This window comes from Melanotaenia boesemani, chromosome 15 (assembly GCF_017639745.1).
Source record: "Melanotaenia boesemani isolate fMelBoe1 chromosome 15, fMelBoe1.pri, whole genome shotgun sequence".
In the NCBI taxonomy this organism is placed as follows: Eukaryota; Metazoa; Chordata; class Actinopteri; order Atheriniformes; family Melanotaeniidae; genus Melanotaenia; species Melanotaenia boesemani.
The window spans coordinates 20,094,060-20,112,850 of NC_055696.1; the positions used below are offsets into that span (position 1 = coordinate 20,094,060).

At 36.4% G+C, this 18,791-nt stretch overlaps 1 protein-coding gene across 1 annotated transcript in view; it reads right to left on the reverse strand.

Moving 5' to 3' along the window:
- grk6 (G protein-coupled receptor kinase 6) overlaps positions 1–18,791 on the reverse strand; it is an 87,432-nt gene that overhangs the window by 39,878 nt on the left and 28,763 nt on the right. The window contains exon 3 of the mRNA XM_042008673.1: positions 4,060–4,172. Within this exon, the coding sequence (XP_041864607.1) occupies positions 4,060–4,172 (113 nt within the window). The remainder of the gene's footprint in view (positions 1–4,059; positions 4,173–18,791) is intronic.

Consider the following 18,791-nt stretch of genomic DNA (forward strand, 5'->3'; position numbering starts at 1 on the left):
CTTCACACCACAGACAGAGCAACACCTATAAACACATTGCTTGGTATTTTATCCAAAGATATTTTAACTCGTGGAAAGGCCTGCCCACCTCAAGGGGGGGATGCCTCCTCGTGATGAGTGTTTTCAGTACTAGTTTACTCGTACGCATATTCTGTTTTCATGCACGCAGTCATGGAAACACCTTATTGGAATGTCTATTCAACTTCTAAAATCTGAAGCAACCTACCTGCAGCTACCTTTCCTCTCAGCGGTCTGTACAACAGACTCTGTGTTAACGTGCAGAGCAGATGTCTGACAGCAGAGTAGCTACCGCTGCTGCACTTCTGGCGGCGGCAATGCTGGCTCAATAAAGAAATTTTGAAGTTGTTCAACACGAAACAATTTAATTATCAGCATTTTGAAGATGTGGCAACAACAACATAGCTGTTGCAGCCTGCCACCACGTGGAGCTGAAATGGAGACTCATCAGACCAGCAACGTTTCTCCATCTTCTATTGTCCACTGTTGGTGAGTGTGTGTGAATTGTAGCCTCAGTTTCCTGTTCTTAGCTGACAGGAGACACCCGGCTTGGTCTTCTGCTGCTGCAGCCCATCTGCTTCAAGGTTGGACGTGTTGTGTGTTCAGAGATGCTATTCTGCAGACCTTGGTTGGAACCAGTGCTGATCTGACTTCCTGTTGTCTTTCTATCAAATAAATATAAATGCTTGTTTATATTGTTTTATTTAACTTATCTTATTGGTATTTATTGCATTCTATTTGTGCTTTTCTTGCACCTTGTTGCCTCTATTTTGCTTTGTACCTGTATATATTGTGTCTTGTGCTTGTCCTGCTTCACTGTTGGTGTTGTATTGCTGCTGGTACCCAAATTTCCCTGAGGACTCTCCAAAGGGATTAATAAAGTATTTCTATTCTATTCTATTCTATTCTATCATCTCCAACCAGTCTGCCCATTCTCCTCTGACATTCTGGTCCACACAACTGCTGCTCACTGGATATTTTCTCTTCTTCAGACCATTCTCTGTAAACCCTAGAGATGGTTGCGTGTGAAAATCCCAGTAAATACTCAGACCAACAACCATGCAAAGTCGCTTAAATAAATCATACTGATGCTCAGTTAGAACTTCAGCAAGTCGTCTTCATCTTGTCTACATGACTAGATACTGCCATGTGATTGGCTGGTTAGATATTTATGTTAACAAGCAGTTAAACAGACGGATCTGATTTGATAGATGTATATAAGATAGATGTAACCATAAAAATTTCTCAAGTTTTACATTTCAGTCATCATCCTCTGTTTCTGAAATCCTCATTTCATGTGGATCTGGCCTTAACCATCAGGAATTGACAACTGTTTTGTTCTAAACCATTCTCAGCTTAATTTTTTCTTCCTCAATCCAAATTGAGCTTAGGTTTGCTGAATGAGGAGGAAGAGGAAGGAGAACTTTTCCTTTAAACGCTTATATAATGTGACATTTTTAAAATTTCTTAAAGGAAGGCGTATGAAGAAAAATCTGATTTAAGGGATGTGTGCATTTATAAGCAGGTTGCCCTTCAGAGTTTCATTCATCATCTGTGCAAAATTAATAAATAAAAATACATCTAAAATATCACATCAAGCACATAAACTGGTGGGAATAAAACTTTTTTCAAGCAAAAGTCAACCATTCAGTTTCTCTCTGCAGCCAAACGTACATCAGCAGGTTGTAGATGGTTAAAACTTCTTTCAGCTTTATGGTATGAGACAGGGTTAGGCTTTAAGTTGTAAGGACTAAATAAGGGCTCTCAAAACAACATAAAGACCAGTGTGTTTTAGTTTTTGTCAGGGAAGCAAAATGGGCGGTATTAGAGGGCGACCCACTGGCGCAGTTTCTTCTCAGAAGTCAAGAGTTCCTGTGATTCATTGAACAGATAATAAACTCTGTTTCCTCCTCTTTTCTCCAAACTTCGAGTGTTTCATTGAGGCATTTCAGGATAATGAAACTTCCTGCATCATAGGCCAAACATGAGAACCAGATTTTACTTTCAGCTGCATCCAGTTAAAAAGCTTTTTAAAAGGCAACTGTTCAAAATGTCATCACCCAAATTATAAAAAGCAAACTTTCCCACAGTCCTGGATTTTATTTGTTGAACATTTTTGTGAGGTGATCAGGGTTCACTGACGGCCTGCAAAATAAAGAAAGTAAAAAATAACAACATTTCACCGCCCGGTGATGATGCTGCATTCATTCTCATTGACTAATGCAGCATCATCACTTTTAAACACTCCAGGAATAATTTTTTAGTGAATTCTCAGTAGCTTTAAGTAGCTCAAGAGGCGGCTTTTCCCCCAGAAGAGTTCAATGTTGAATAAAATAACATTAGATTCTCTTGTAAAAACTTTTTAAGGTGTTGGTCAGTGTTGCGGAGTGCTTAAAAAAGTTTAGTAGATGGTAAAAAAAACAGTCACTTTCAGACATTTAGGATCTGGATCGGCGGTATGAAGAAGCTGGTCATCAACTTGGCAATTCAACCCGGGGTTTTCCATCTTGATCAGTGCGCGTTCACATAAAAGGGGCGGAGTTTGCCGCATCCGACCAATCGCAGACATGGAGAAACCCTGCAGAGCAGCTACTTCACCATGGAGGAGCAGACAGTTATGAACACATTAAACACATCATCCAGAAGCAACACTGTTACCGTAGCAACAGCCCGGAAGGAATGAGGAATTAATTCATGGAGCAAAAATCACTCAGTTCCAGTTTATTACGGCTCAGACATTTTGCCCAGAGCTTCCTCAGTTCCTTCCTTTCTTTTTCCATTCGGGTCCTTTGAGGTTTGAGGTTTTGAGGTGAGCGTGTTTTGTGTTGGAATATTCATTAATTAATAGCGGTGTGTTCCATATAATTCATGGTTCTGGTGTTCTGCCATGTGGGACCATTTTTATTAACCTCATTACTTCAGATGCAACCCTAGTGGAGCTAAATGGACTTACGAACAAGTCTAGAACAAAAACATACTTCAGAGCGGTGGGTGACAAGGCTTTAAACTAAAGGAAGCACCTATCCCTGTAAACTCTTCCTCTCACCGTCCACCACCAATGATTTGAAAATCTCTTCAAATCAAACTGTATTTTTTATTGTTTCTTAAATAAATAAAGACCTTTAATTAAAGTAAAAAAAAATTATATGCAATGGTTTCTAACGTACAGGGTATTTAAGAAACAAAAAGTAAGTGCATTTCCGCTCTAGTGCAACTAATATTTTGACTTTGTCACACCGGTGCGTCGAACATTTCTCAGGTCTATCAGACTTTTAGCTGACTTATTTTATCAAGTGTGACACAAACTGTGACACAAAGTAAAAGAAAAAAAAAGTTGTAAAGGCTGTTTTTTAAGGTTGTAAAAAGAAAAACCAAAACATACAAACAAAGGATGAAAACACTATGTGAACAGGTAAACATCCATTTTCAAGCCTTTCTAAGAACTGGTCTGGGACAGCAGATAAAAACTGTCCCTGCAGCTAAATCTGGCATATTTACAAGTTTTGTCCCTGTCAAATAAACAAGTAACATAAAAAAACAAAATAACCATGAACATGTAAACAACCGCAGGGTGGCGGCGGTGTGGGGGTCTTTCTCCTCTTCAGGAGAGCTGACGAGGGGCCTTTCACATGTCTATGCTCAGGGGCCCGCCGTCTCATGTGATGCATTTCTTCTTCTTCATTAAACTATTTTGTCCACCTGACTTCCTCCTTCCTACCAGGACACAGGATAAGTTGGGAATACCAGGAGAAAACAAACACTATCGTTTCATCCCAGGAACAGAGGAGCTTTTCAGGGAAGACGGAAACAAAAGTTCACCACTTCCCTCCCTTGTTTCCTCACACACTTCAACTTCCCTGAGGGTCCTCTTATACGTAATATCTGCCGTAACTTTATTTTAAATCCTAAAAACAAGCCCGAACCCCACACAAAGCCTCAACACTGTTTTTTTCTGCACTATCACAGTTACTGAGGTTGCTTTAGATCACCACGCTGCAAATAACACACACTTCCAGCAACAAGACAAAAGCCTCTTCTTACCACAGCATCCAGGAACTTCACACAGCGTCTCAGCTCGGGTCGGGTCTCGCAGAACTGTCTGAACAGTAACCGTCCAATGGGCTGCCGCTCGCACAGGCTGCTGTAGTCCTTCTCTACACAGACACAAAGAAAAAATGCTTCTTAAATATTTAGGTTCATTTAGATTCACTGCCTAAATCAGTGTCAGAGGAGATCGATTTAAATGATGATGAAATATGTGAGAAAGCTTAGAGAAATGTTGGAAAACAATTATTTAATGGCTGGAGCAGAACTGTTGCAATAATTTTAATACAACTTTATGTGGTCAAAATCATGAGTACATCAATTCAGTGTATAAATATTTAATATTTACTATTATTATCTATTCTCTCAAGACTGACAATATCACATGAATTAAATGACTGATTAAATTAAACCAATCATTGTCAGATTATTTGGTTTATAAATTATGCTAAATTTGCAGGAAAGTTTAGAGATATGTCAGAAAACCATTATTTCATAGGTGGAGCATTTTAATAATTTTAATAGATTATTATATGTCAGCGATGTAAATCATGAGTTTGGTGCTAATGTGATACATCGATTCAATGACGAAAAATTTTACCAGGATACAATTTGATAATATCATATTAATTTCATTTCATTTCATTTCATTATTGCTGGATTACAGGTAAACATTAGGGGTTTAAATCACTACTTTGATAATTAAACACTACCATATTAATTAAGTTAATATAATTTTTTTCCCAGTATTACAAATTTTGCCAGCATAGGATTTTGATGCAGATCACTTCAGGATCCAGCATCAATAAAAGATAAGACATGCTGATTTAACTCAATCCTTTCCATTCTTATAAAATTATCATTTGAAATATAATTTTCACATGTTAAAAACATTTTTAAAAATCTGTTCTTTATGTAATAATATTGTGCCATAGTCTCATATTGAGCTTTAAAATGTTCACATCATGGAAAAGAAAACTAAATTTCTAGACTTTAAAGTGAGAAATAGTGTCAACTTTACTCCTATTTAGAGTCTTAAACCAATTATTTATGAACTTAAGTAAACGAAAGTAAATAGAAACAATTCCATGCGATCTTCCTGAAGAACGTCCTACACATTATTACTGTATGGGTAATAAATCTGGATAAATGATACTGGATCATAACACATTTAATCAATCTCTTGTTGTATTGATGTTGTGTTTAATAATTTTTTATCATACGAAAAATCCAATTAATAATTATTTTGTCCATCTTTCCTCTTTTTTATAATAATAGTCTCAGTTTGATCATAATCTTGCAAATTCCTTAAGAAGAATTAGATTTTCTAGACATATGTTTGGATATTTTGGATTTTAGGCTTTGTAAATAAATGTCTAGTTTTTTTTAAATCCTTGAGGACATCATCCTATGTTTCGTTGTAAATGTTAAAGATTGCATTTTTTAATAAAGGTTTTCAAACAACTTGCTTAACGTTTGCAACCTTTATTTAATTATGATTTTTAGGGAACTTATTCCATGTTTAAATAAGACAGAATGCAATGATTTTTCTGATTAGTGGTATTAGCTCGTTCAGAAAGAGGGTTGTGTTTTTAGTTTATTTTTAAGATATTTCAAGATTATTTATAAGATATACAGTACAACATTTTATGCAAATATGTCTAAATAAAATGTAGATAAAAATAGTATGTTACTTTCTGAAACAGTTAATCTCTAACCCTGATTTGATTTGAATTTTTTTTCATTTTCTATCCTAACAGCTGTTCATTTATTTTATTCTACATAAGCTTTCATCCTGCATCTGTTAGTTTTAATTTAATAATGTCTCTTCTTTATTTAGTTTCCTCTCTCAAATATTTTAGAAAAGCTTAGTTAAGCAGAGAATAAGAAAAACATTTTTAATAGTTGATGTTAGCCATTATTCAGCTGATTATTTTCCTTTTTGTCTCATCCTTGCCATTTCCTGCATGCTTTAGACTTCATAAAAACATACATCAACAATGCTTTCTTTATCTTTGAGAAGATCTATGCATGGATGACCTCGCCTCTCCAGATTCTCTGCTGGATACTGTATGTCAAAATAATTAAATATTTAGATTTTTAGGGAAATGTGAGCTCATCAGTTTAGGAACTTAGAGTTCAACTCTAAATGACCCCTTGTTGATCCTGATTGGCCAAGAAATGATCCAAGACACACAAAACAAGGACCTCAGTTGTTGCCACCCATGCTACTACAACCCAGCCCGCCACAGCACTCTCAGAACAATAGGCTTGATTGTGGAAGAAATGCAAAGATGCTGATTCTGATGCTGATATGAAGGGAAAAGCTGCAAAGAGCTGCATGAAACAAAGACATGAAAGTGTTCAGTAGAGAACTATCAATTTATTTGTGTTTTTTCAGCATTGTTACATAAGTAGTTCAGTTTTTAAAGGAACAAAGTTGATTCTTAGTTGCTCTTTTAAGTGGATTAACATATTTAAGTTTTTTTAGGTGTATTTAATTTAACAATTATGTCTAGAACCTCCCTGATTATTAGTTAAAATATTGTACTATTCAGTCAGTTTAGATGATATTTATTTGATCAGTTTTAGTGTGTTTATGTAATGAGTCTTTGCCACATAACAGATTTAGTCAGGGAGTTCCACAGGGCTCTGTACTTGGACCGATACATTTCATTTTATGCAAGCTTCTATTAGGTAAAATTATATTAGGCTGAGTGCAGAAATTCTGTTGCTATGCAGATGATATACAACTAAACTTCTCTTTGAAATCAAATCAATAAAACCCTATAATCATAAAAGTTATACTGTAGTTTTACTGTCGCAAGTTATTATTTTTGGATTTAATCATAACAAAAGTGTTGTCTAGTTTCCAAGAGTGAAATGAAAAGCACAACTTTCAGTTACCGGGCCTCTCTTTTATAAAACCTGCTTCCAGTTTTGGTTGAGGGTGAAGACACTCTTTCCTAATTTATTGTCTTCCTCACGAGCACAACCATTTTTGCACACTCTAGGCAGCACTAATGCTAACATGTAGCATATTACAATAAAAGGGAGAAACTCAGCTAAAAGACTACCACTCATTGCCATCTAAGCAAAACACAAGTCAAACCCCAAACAATTATATGAACATATAAGAAAACGTAAAAAAAAAAAAAAAAAACTTTAGGTTTACTTCTTTCTGGCATGTCCATTTATTCTCTTAATACTTTTATGAGACTTAATAAAAGTCTCATAAAGGTCAACTACTGGTTTTCTGAGATATAGTTTTTACATCAATGATATATAATTAGTTTCCCACTCTACATTAGAAAGGACAAATGGTCCATGTGGGCTTATTTAGGTGGATGTGCCTGGGGTAAAAACATCTAAAACTAGACACATTTACTTTAGTTGGGAGGGGGGTTAAGCAGAGACCTTCATTTTAATAAATGTTCCAGTTCAGATCACCTGAACCATTCCTACGCTGCCAAAGACTTAGGCTTCTAGAAGCCCTCCTGTGGCTTACTAAGAATTTTACTCCTACTCCCCATGTATCTATGTAGCTTTAGTACATCTCACCATCTCTAAATCTAAACATTTAAAGGATCTTGATACCACAGAAACAACAGTCACGTGTACGCTGCAAAAATCTAAAACATACTTTCATGTATTCGATGTTTATCAGGGGTTGTTTGAGTTCATCTGTCTAGTTGTGCTTAAGACAAAACACAACAATATTAAGGAAATATATTTGCATTTGTGACTCAAGAAAGATGCAAAACAACTAGATTCTTACAAACAAATGTGATTCATGGAGAAGCAGAGTGACTGCAAACCTTCCAAGCAGACCTGTGTGATTCAGGTTAAATGTTTTCTTTATGTCCAATATCACACAGACAATCTCCCACAGCTCCAAGCAAAGAAAACAGGTGAAAGAGGCCCGCTCTGATTTCTGACACCAAAACCCGCTGCATGTGTTCCTGACAACAGGCAGAATTAACTGCAGCTCAGTCTGCAGAAAACATCCACAAGTCTCTGAAAACAACCGAAGACCGACGGGAACCCAACTATTAAAATGTATTAATACATTAGAAAAGATGTTAGAATCAATAATCTTGAATTGCATTAAAAAATGCATGCAGTCAAACTTAATTTTCCTTAACTATGTACACTGCCTGGTCAAAAGAAAAGTCTCCTATTGGACCATTCCTGCAGGGTGATCATCTTTCATCTGCAACAAATTATTTAACCCCAACTGATGCAATGAGCAGCTTCTCATTTCTAAAACAACCATGTTGAAAGATGCAGCCATGGTCGTGGAAAAGATGTTAGTCTGTTTAAGAAGGGTCAGATCATTGGCATCAAGCTGAGGAGACATATAAGGAGAAGCAGAAACTATTAAAACTGGGTTAGGAACTGTCTAAGGTATAATTAAAAACTGAAAGGGTAGTGGGGAACTATCATCTTCCAGGAAGAAATGTGGTCAGAAAAACATCTTGAATGATAGTGATCATTGATTAATTAAACGTTTGATGAAATGAAATCAAGGAAACACACCAGTAGAACTTGGGCCTATGTTTAATAGTGAAAGTAAGAACATTTCCACATGAACATTGTCAAGGAACTCAAGGGACTGAACAGCTGTGTAGTCATAAGAAAACCACTAACCAGTGAGGCTAACCGAAGAAAAAGGCTTCAATTTTCTAGGGAGCGTAAAGATTGGACTCTGGAACAATGGAAGAAGGTCATGTGGTCTGATGAGTCCAGGTTTACCCTGTTCCAGAGTGATGGGAGCATCAAGATAAGAAGAGAGGCAGATGATGCAGCCATCATGCCTAGTACCTACTGTACAAGTGCTGTGTGGGCAGTCTTTGATCTGAGGTTACTGTAGGTGGTCAGGTCTAGGTTCAGGTTTAGATTCAGGTCTAGATTCAGCAACATTATGTGTCCAAAGAATGAGGTCAGCTGACTACCTGAAAATACTGAATGAGCAGGTTATTCCATTTTCCATGGTGGCACGTCCATATTCCAAGATGACAACACGAGGATTCATGGGGCTCAGATTGTGGTTCAGGAAACCGGAGACATCATTTTCACACATGGATTGGCCACCACAGAGTCCAGATCTGAACCTCATTGAGAATCTTTGGGATGTGCTGGAGTGCAGTGGTCGGACTCTCTACCATTAATACAAGATCTGGGTAAAGAATTAATGCAACACTGGACGGAAATTAATCTTGTGACATTGCAGAAGCTTAGCAAAACGATGACACAAAATCTTTTTAAACTGCACCCTTTTGGTGGGCGCCTCAGAGCCCTGCAGACTGGATCTAATTAGCACCGGAACAGCTTCTTCCCCATTACACTCCTTATTGAACATAGAAACAGCAAAACAGTTTCACAGTCTGTATTTGCACCTCACCTCTTTCACGTTTTCCTTATGCTGCCCCTCTGCTGCATCTGCTGTATATAGTGTAGATTCACATTTGTCTTTGTAATTTAATGGCTCTGAATGTAGCCGACACCACTATATAGGAGGCTGTTTTATTTATTCCTTTCCTTATTTTATTCCTTTATTTTCCACTTATTTTATTCCTTTATTTCATTACTTTACTAATAGAGTGACATTTGCTGGGAAAACTTTCTGGTATGTGTTCATATTTGGCAAATAAAGCTGATTATGATTAACCTACTGCTTTGGCTTTTTGTTTATCACAGGTTAAAGTTTCAGTGTATGTTCTGTAAATGGTCTTAAAGAACTCTTATTTCCTTCCTGACACTGAGGATCATCTGGATCCAGCTTGTTTAGAGTTGGAGGATTAAAACAAAACATTGGAAAAGCTTCCTGAAGACCTGAGGTCTGCCCACCTGCTTAATAAATGGCTTTTTCTGACTAAATTGATTTTTAATGGCCCTGTCATTTAGGAAAACAACCTGTAACTGCTTACTTTTAAACTAACATTCATTAATAAATTATTATATTTGCACATCCTGGATCCTTTATTATTATCAAATATATGCGAAAAATTTCCTTTCTTCTCAGTTTGTACCAAAATGTGTGTGTTGTTTTTTTTTTAATCAAGAAAAAAAAGTTCGATGCAATCCTTTGGTTTCCTAAGCTGTATTTTTTAAATAAATAAATTGGCTTATATTAACACAATTCTCATAAATGTAACTGATCGTGTAATCCATGTTCGATTGGATTAAAATTCAATTGAACCGTATTGAATTGGACTATATCTTTAAAAGTACCTTGTGAATTGGCTCTATGCAAATAAGTCTGAATTTAATTGTAGAATTCATAAGTTTGAATATTTAGATTTTTGAGCGCGACGTCGCTCAAACAGGAAAATACAGTAAATTTGTAATACTGATTGCAAAATTCTCTCTTTTATAGTATTTTGAGTTTTGTACAACAATTCAGGGCTTTTAAAAGTTCAATGCTGCAATCTGATTTCTACCCCCAAAAATATTGTTTTATAGTTTTATCATTGGTTTATCAACCCTGCTTTTTCTCTTTTTGTCTATTTTTATCATTTTTATGAAACTTGGAGAACAGCTGAAACCTGCTTAAAGGTAGAACCCGTGAAATGAAGGTAAAGACTGGGTAGAAATTTCATTCCTGCAGAACACAGCATTGGAACTGTTTATAAATTAGAAAATGGAAACAACATGCAAACAAACACAATGTGAAATCCTTGATAAAAAATGTTGCATTGGTAATTTAACCTGCAGTTTCATGTTTTTCTCAGTTTGTCTTCTTATAGGTGCTCCTGATGATTGTTAGCTTTGTTTCCTTACAGAGGATGTAAGATGTTTTTTGTCAGGTCTGGATTTAACATGAATACATCGCAATAACCAAAGAAAGAACGATGCTCAACTTTCTTTCATAAAAACATCCTCCTGAGAGGAAGCCGTCCCTCCCCAACTGATGCAGTAAATAAAAAGCTTGGGTGGAACAATCTGTTTGATTGCTTCACTAATGCATCTTATAGCTCTGCAGAGTCATTTCCTATCTGACCCAGTGACTGGTGGCTGCCCAGTTTGGCCAGGTTCTATGATGCTGTATCCCACTTTGAGTTTTTCTGCTCTAGTTATCTCTGCGCTCCAACGTTTGCTTTCACCCCCTCTCCTCTAACGCTAATGATCTCTTTCCTCTCTGATGTTCCTCCTCTGTTCGACTGCAGAGTGAACAGAGCAGGTCAATGTGAAGAACAAAGAAGAAGTGTGTGGAGAACAGAGAGGGTCAAACGAAAAGCCAAAATATCTGGAAGGTCGACAAAAACGTGATTCTAATTAACATTTCTAATTAACAGACTATAGTGCCAGTTTAAATCCCAAAACCATTGTTTTCTTTGCAAAAAGGCCAAAAATTAGCATCATGACCTTTCAAAAAGCTGCATGGGTCTGTCCCACACCAGCTCCTCATGCGTGAAATATGACATTCCACTTCCTGGGAATTTTAATTTTCTAGTTGTGGATCAGTGGTCTTTCTCAATAGATCACTGGAGGTATAATGTACATGAAAAGGAGCTCCAGTACTGTACAGGACATGCTGTACATTGACAAAGAGGCCCCTGTCAGGCCACTTGTTGGGAGAGAACATGACGCCAGGTGTTTAAAAACAAGATCAAGGCCTCCACATCACCATCTCCGTCAGCTGAACGGGGATCAAGCAGATATGAGCTGGATTTGCTCACAAGTCTTATGAATGATGCTGTTGTGTAATCAAACCACCAGTTTGATTCCTACGTAACAGTTTTAGTTTGGAAATCAACTGGTTTTCCTTCTGCTGACACAAGGTTCCCGATCAAGGTTTATCATGGAAACTTCCGCAGTTTACAAAGATGAACTGCAACAAGTTTTGGTGCTGATAAAAAAGGCAGCAATGGATAAATGTTTTACTCAGGCAAAGTTATATAGTTAGATCCGACAATCCATCCCACAGTCTCATTTCCCATCACCCCTGCTGGAAAACTCAACTTTTCCTCCTTCACCTGAAGAGATGTTAATATCATCTAAAGGCTCGTTTATTCTCCCTTTACATGTGTAAATAGTTATGTCTGTTTCTAATGCCAGTGTCCTCATACTTTTATGCATCTTTTAAATTAATGACATATTTTATGTTTATTTGTTGCGTATTTATGTATTTCATTGTGGCACTTTTGTATTTCCAATATTAGTCATGGCAAGTCTATTTGTATGAAAGTTCAACGACAGAATATATTTACAGAATACAAGACGAATAATTTAACATTAAAAACAAAAGAAAATGGAAAAAGAAAATTGGATACAAACAGTATTAAAACATGATCAAGTTTAAAAATTCAAGCTCAAAAGAAACAGATTCAGATCTGGACTTCTAAATAAAAACAATTGATATGCAGCAGAGAACAGGTGGGTCTTCAACCTTGATTTAAAAAACTGAGTGTTTCAGCTGATCTGAGGCTTTCTGGGAGTTCGTTCCAGACATGTGGAGCATAGAAGCTGAATGCAGCTTCTCCATGTCTGGTTCTGACTCTGGGAACTGATCAGAAACTGGAACCAGATGACCTGAGGGTTCTGGTAGGTTCACACAGTCAAGAGGTCACTGATGTATTTTGGTCCTAAACCATTCAGAGCTTTATAAACCAGCAGCAGAACTTTAAAGTCTATCGTCTGATGAACAGGCAGCCAGTGTAAAGACCTCAGAGCTGGACTGATGTGGTCCACTTTCTTGGTCTTAGTGAGGACTCAAGCGGCAGAGATCTGAATAAGCTGCAGGTGTCTAATTGATTTTTTAGGTAGAACCTGTAAAAACACTGTTACAATAATCAAGCCGACTATAGATGAAAGCATGGACTAGTTTTTCCAGGTCCTGCAGAGACATCAGATCTTTTACCCTTGATATATTCTTAAGGTGATAGCAGGCTGATTTTGTGATTCCCTTAATGTGTTTTCCAAAGTTAACGTCTGAGTCCATCAGTACACCCAGTTTTCTGGCCTGGTTGGTGGTTTTTAGGTGTATAGACTGAAGTTCTGTGATTTTTAATCGTTTCTTTTTGGTTACTTAATTATTGACTGTTTTAATTATTTATTTATTTAATGTGTTATTTCCAAGTTTAAAAAATGAATGACACATTTCATTAACTATTTATTGCTGTATTTATTTATCTCGTAGCAATTTTGTATTATTTTCTAATATTTATTCAATGACATTTATTTATTTATTTATTTAATGTGTTATTGCCAATACATGCAGAGCTGCTAGAACCGCTCCACCTTCCTGACATTTCCTGTGCAAGACATTATGAGACAGTTTAGAGCAGGGGTGCCCTAGTCTAGTGGTTACCAACCTGAGGTTCAGAGTACAGGGGGTCCCTGAGGCTTTGAACAATAGAACCATTGTCATTAATATCCACAAATTGTCCCTATTTTAAGGAAAAAATTAAGTCTGTATGTTCTTCATTTAACTTTGACAGAGAACAGGACTCAACCAGAATACATTATTCATGGTGTGAATCTCACTTTTGAAAGCCTAAAACCAAGCATGATTTCAGCACAGGGTGGAGCAGGGGGTCCATTGTCTTTTAGTACATGTATTAAGGGGGGTCCCCTAGGAAAAAAGATTTTCCACTGCCCTAGTCCATCCTAGATATCTACGATCCTGCAACGTTTAGATGTATACCTTCTCCAACACACCTTAATTAAATGTATGGCTCTTTAGCATGCCTTTGCAGAGCTGAATGGCATGTGGATGAGGGAATTCAGTTATTTGATTCAGGTGTGAAGGTGTGTGAAGGGATGCATCTAAGCTGCAGGATAGTAACACTTGAGGACCGGACATGGGCACCCCTGGTATAGAATATGTTACATCCATTTAAGACACAACCTAAAACTGCTCACGGCTAAGAGTGGGCTGTAAATTTCAAGTTGTTCCCTTGTTATAAAGACAGTGTGACCTTTTTGGATTTGAAGCTTCTCACAGGGGTTTTTAGTCCAGAGTCCATATTATTTCAGTCCAATCTCACAGTTCTGGAGTTATTAACTGGATTTGGTTTTTTTTTTTTTAAGCAGGAATGTCAAATATCAAAAGATATCTTCCAGAATTTTTAGGTGTAAATGTTATATATTGGTATACCTACTTCTGTAACAGTGATTTACATTAAAAGTAAACATTTAAAACCTTTAACATTTCAACATTTTGTTTAGGGGCTCAAACCAAAAGCTCTGTTGTTTCATCCAACCTGATGGTGATGAAGATCAGCAAGAGGTAAAATAAGTCATATATTTTACTTAAATGTTGATAGAGACCCAAAAGCAGAACTAAAAGGTAAATATATGAGATATATGTTCAGTCAGACCTTAACTGGCCTGGAAGCTTTGTGCATGCTCCAGTTTCTAAGTCAGGATATGACCCAGAAATAACTAAATAATCTGCTACGCAGAAGAATAAGAAGTCGGTTCCAGCTTCCAGCTCAAAACTTCATATGGTACTAGTTTAGCCTCCAGCTAAATACAAACAATATGACAAGGTATATGGTCACTGAACAAGTATTTAGTGTTAAAACTTGATCAAAATGTATTTTATTAAAATGTTTTTGCCGTATACTGAAGTATCCATTAGCAGGATAGTGTAATTTGGAACACCATTCTGAAGCTGTATCTTAATTATTTGAGATTTTAATAAGCTTATTTATTGTTTTGTTTATTTATTAAGTTTAAAATGTATTAGCATGGGGGTAAAATTGGTTAAGAACAGTAGGGACACGTCCCTACCAATATCCAGCAACTCCCAAGTCGTTGCTATCATTCCCGTCACAGAACAGCTAAGAGAACCAAGCTCTGTCAGCAGCATCGCTGGTATTAGTCCAGCCTTACAAACCATTTAAACTATTTTGATTGGCTCTGATCTTTCCTCTTATGCAAATGTGATTGGCTGTCCCTGCTGTCACAGTGTTCAAAGAGCTAGTGCTTCTGGTTAGCATTAGCTAGTGGCAGAGAGTTCTTCAGTATGAACTTCAGGAGCAAATAAAAGAAAGGTGGACAATTATTATAATGATGACTGTACTTTAAAGGATAAACTTTAAAACAATGGTTTATCACTGTGTTTGCAATTCTGTCATTGGTCACATTTTCCTTCAAGGTTTTATTAAGTTGATGAATTTAAGTTGTGGGTTTGTTGTTGCGCTATAGTGTAAACTACTGTGTTGTCTGGACAATATAGATTTAAACCAAATACCCCAACAGATGTCTCCAACTCATAAAAATCACAGAAATCATTCATTTAAAAAAAAATCCTTTATTCAGTTTAAGCAAACAACAAAACACAAAAAACCTTCTTGTCAATCACTGAATAGAATATTTTGCATTTTGAACGTCTGTTTGTCCAGATGTTTTATTCACTCACTTATTGGATACTCCAAATAAACATCTATTGCAAGTGCAACAAAGTCCTTGTCTTCCATTGACCTCTATGGAACACCTTTATGCCCCTACCAATGTCAGAATCAAACCTTTTAAGTATCATTTCAATATTTTATCATGTGATGTTGTGCAGTTTGACTAAGTGTGATGAGACTGTGGTGTAACATCATTTTATATAACTTCCTTAATCCCCATTGCTGAAACAACACAAGGAGTGTGTCTTTTTGTTCTGCATATGAATCTTGCTGTTTTCCTGGAGACGCCATTTTTATGAGCCTCTGACATTGTTGTAGCTGACAGTACTGAACAGCAGGCAGTCAGACGACGATAAACACCTGATAATGACTCATTTATAAGAGGAGCCACATTTGCCAAACTTGGATGGCGATTCAGCCAGCCAGTTTACAGATTTATTGTAGAGTAAGACATCTTGAATGCAGAATGTAGGCAAAGTGTCCTTAGCTGAACTATAAAGCAAACAACTTCCAAGGGTCTGATGAGCTAAAATTAATATGTTTTCCTGCTCCAACTGCTGATTCAAACTAAATGTCTCTATTCAACAGCTTTTTGAAGTACTGCTCAAGAATGTTGACCCACTGATCTGATTCAGGTGTGCTGCAGCAGGAATCATCCAAAACCTGCAGGACAGCAGTCTCTCGAGAACCCACTTTGGACACCACTGCCTTGAACTTTAAGGACAAAGTGGCACCTTTGTGAGCTCTTATTCAGCAGCTCAAGAGGAAGACTGAAAATTGAGAAATTTCCTCTTCTAAGAAGAAAAATTGTTGAATCAACTCAATTTACTGAGACCATGTCATGAAACTCATAAAACATTTTTAAATTTCAAACATTTTGCAGTGAAATTGTCTCTAATGCTCCTCAGTGAAGATAAAGAGAATACATAAGAACCTGTTAAGACTGGAGATGACTTTGGTCATTTATCTTTTCTGCAAACAACAATCACATGTGCAGCAAATTTCCTGCACGTGTCTGAGGCTCGGTGAACAGGATGTGCACTATGTGAAAACACAGCAGAGACATCCCCATTTGTTTGTCCTAGCTCTGCATTGACAGTGCGCCATTATCGGTTTCATGTTTCACAAAAAAGTGACACTTTTTTAATTTATTTTAAACTTTCACAAAGTTACAGTTGAGATTCACCCATAAAGCCCATGCTTGGTAAAATCTGTTTTTCAGTAACATCACAAATTGACCTCAGTAAACTCTTCTTCACTCCCGTCACTGCATGTGATAAATGTTTGCAATGAGTTTAATCTTTTCACCTCAGAGTCCCTGTTTTAACAGGCGGCGATGTGTCCTCACAATGGAAGAAAATCTGTAACACCGCAGAACCAGGATGCTGTTGTGCAACATAAAAAGGTTGCGTATTGCTTGAAGCCAAATACAAATGAATATGTAATGTCATACATTTCAGGAGATGAAAGGGAAAATGAGAAAAGAACAACCTGTTTGTAACCAATAAGGAAGTCAACTGTTTGCTAAGCATCTTTCTGTAGGTTTCCTCCCACTCAAAACTGACAGTGGGCAATTTACTTCCCCTTGTATATAACTACAACCTTTCAACTCCCTTTTCTCTGTGTAATTCTGTCATCTTAAAACACAAAGTGTTTTTTTTGTTTTGTTGTTTTTTTGCTACGCTACATGCTAAACTTGCCTCTATGAATTCATTTAAATCAGCGATCACAGAATTGACAGTACAAAGAAAAAAGCTCTGCTGCACGAAGTTTTCACAAAGTCTGAGTCTTTTCACTTAAAAAAACAAAACATAATGATCTAACAAAGCAAACTTCTGTTCCTCAGGCTTGCTCTTGTCCTCATTAACTGATTAAAAATATGGGGACATAATACTGTTTCAGTGCTAATTAAGTTACAAGAAATTTATATCCTCGTCCTAAAATCATCTTCAAGGAGCAGCTCAGACCTGAACATTTGGTCTCATTTGTATCTATTAACCCTGCTGTTTGTGCTCTTAGCATTTAAAGCAACTCTAAAGAAGTGTGTGAACCTGAAGACTCTGTTTAAAGAGCGATGACATCATCATTGTGTGTATGTACCTGAAATGTCTCTGGAGCCTTCACTACACTTGTTTTTCAGAGTCGAAAACTTTTGCTTTAAGAAACCATGTCACACGTCAACAAGACACTTTTGTCATCAACTTTTGTTTGATTAACTGAAATACAAACTGTTGTCTAAACAAGGTACTATATTCATAGTATGTACAGATTTTGCCTAATTGTAGTACACAGTATGCAAAAAGTATATAAATGTCACTCTGATTTAGAAAATTCTCCCTATTTATTTATTTGTTACAGTAAAATCTCTCTTTCCTTATTTGACTGTACTCTTTATTTCTACAAGTTCAGGACGTTACACCTGTGTTCAGGTCAGAAAATATAACATAAAGATGCACATTTTATCATTTCTCCTAAGAGCATTAAATGAACTTCAACACATTTATGCTAGAGTTTACTTCTGCTTTTCTAAATCATAACCTAGCTAAACTGTTTATAAGCTAGTAAGTAAGCAAAGCCCTAGTACATTTGTATGTATTGTTCTATGCATTAGCAAACATGTTAGCATACATGCTAGCTTCTACTGTGTTTAATATTTAGTTGGGGGGGGTTTGAAAACAACCAAAATATGAAACTAAATAAGGAAAGCAAGCTAAAACATGAAACATGGAAATGAAAAGATCAGAAATTTATATAAACAGACGATGTAGCAAACAAAACTTTAAAAAAATAAATTAATAAAACTTCAATCAAGGACTTTGGGTGAGTTTAGGTCTTTATGTAAACACTCCAAACTAAAGTACTCTGTATAGAAAATCTTCACACAGCTATGCCATTGTTTAATTACACTTTTCTAAATAATAAATTTGTTAAAAAATGCTGTAGTAAGTTACAAAATGAACCATTTACATACTATATGCTAGCAACATTTTAGCATGCTACATGGTAGTGGCAAGTATGCTGTGGATGGTTTGGAAAACAGCCACTATGTGAAATTAAATAAATAAGGAAAGCAAGCTAAAACATGAAATATGAAAATGCAAAAACCAAAACTAACAAAACGACAAAAAAAAAAAACTCTTTCATCTCTTTAGAAAAACATTACTTCAAATTTGCGTCTAATTTGAATAAAAGCTCAAAAACACGTCTTCTGTACAAAAATATCCTCACGCATTGTTTACTTCTGCTTTTTTAACCTATAAACTGGCTAAAAATGCTGTATCATGGGACAAAATTAACAGCTTACAAGCTTGTAGTACATGCTAGCAACATGTTAGTATACCACATGCTAGCAACTGGTAGTTGTAG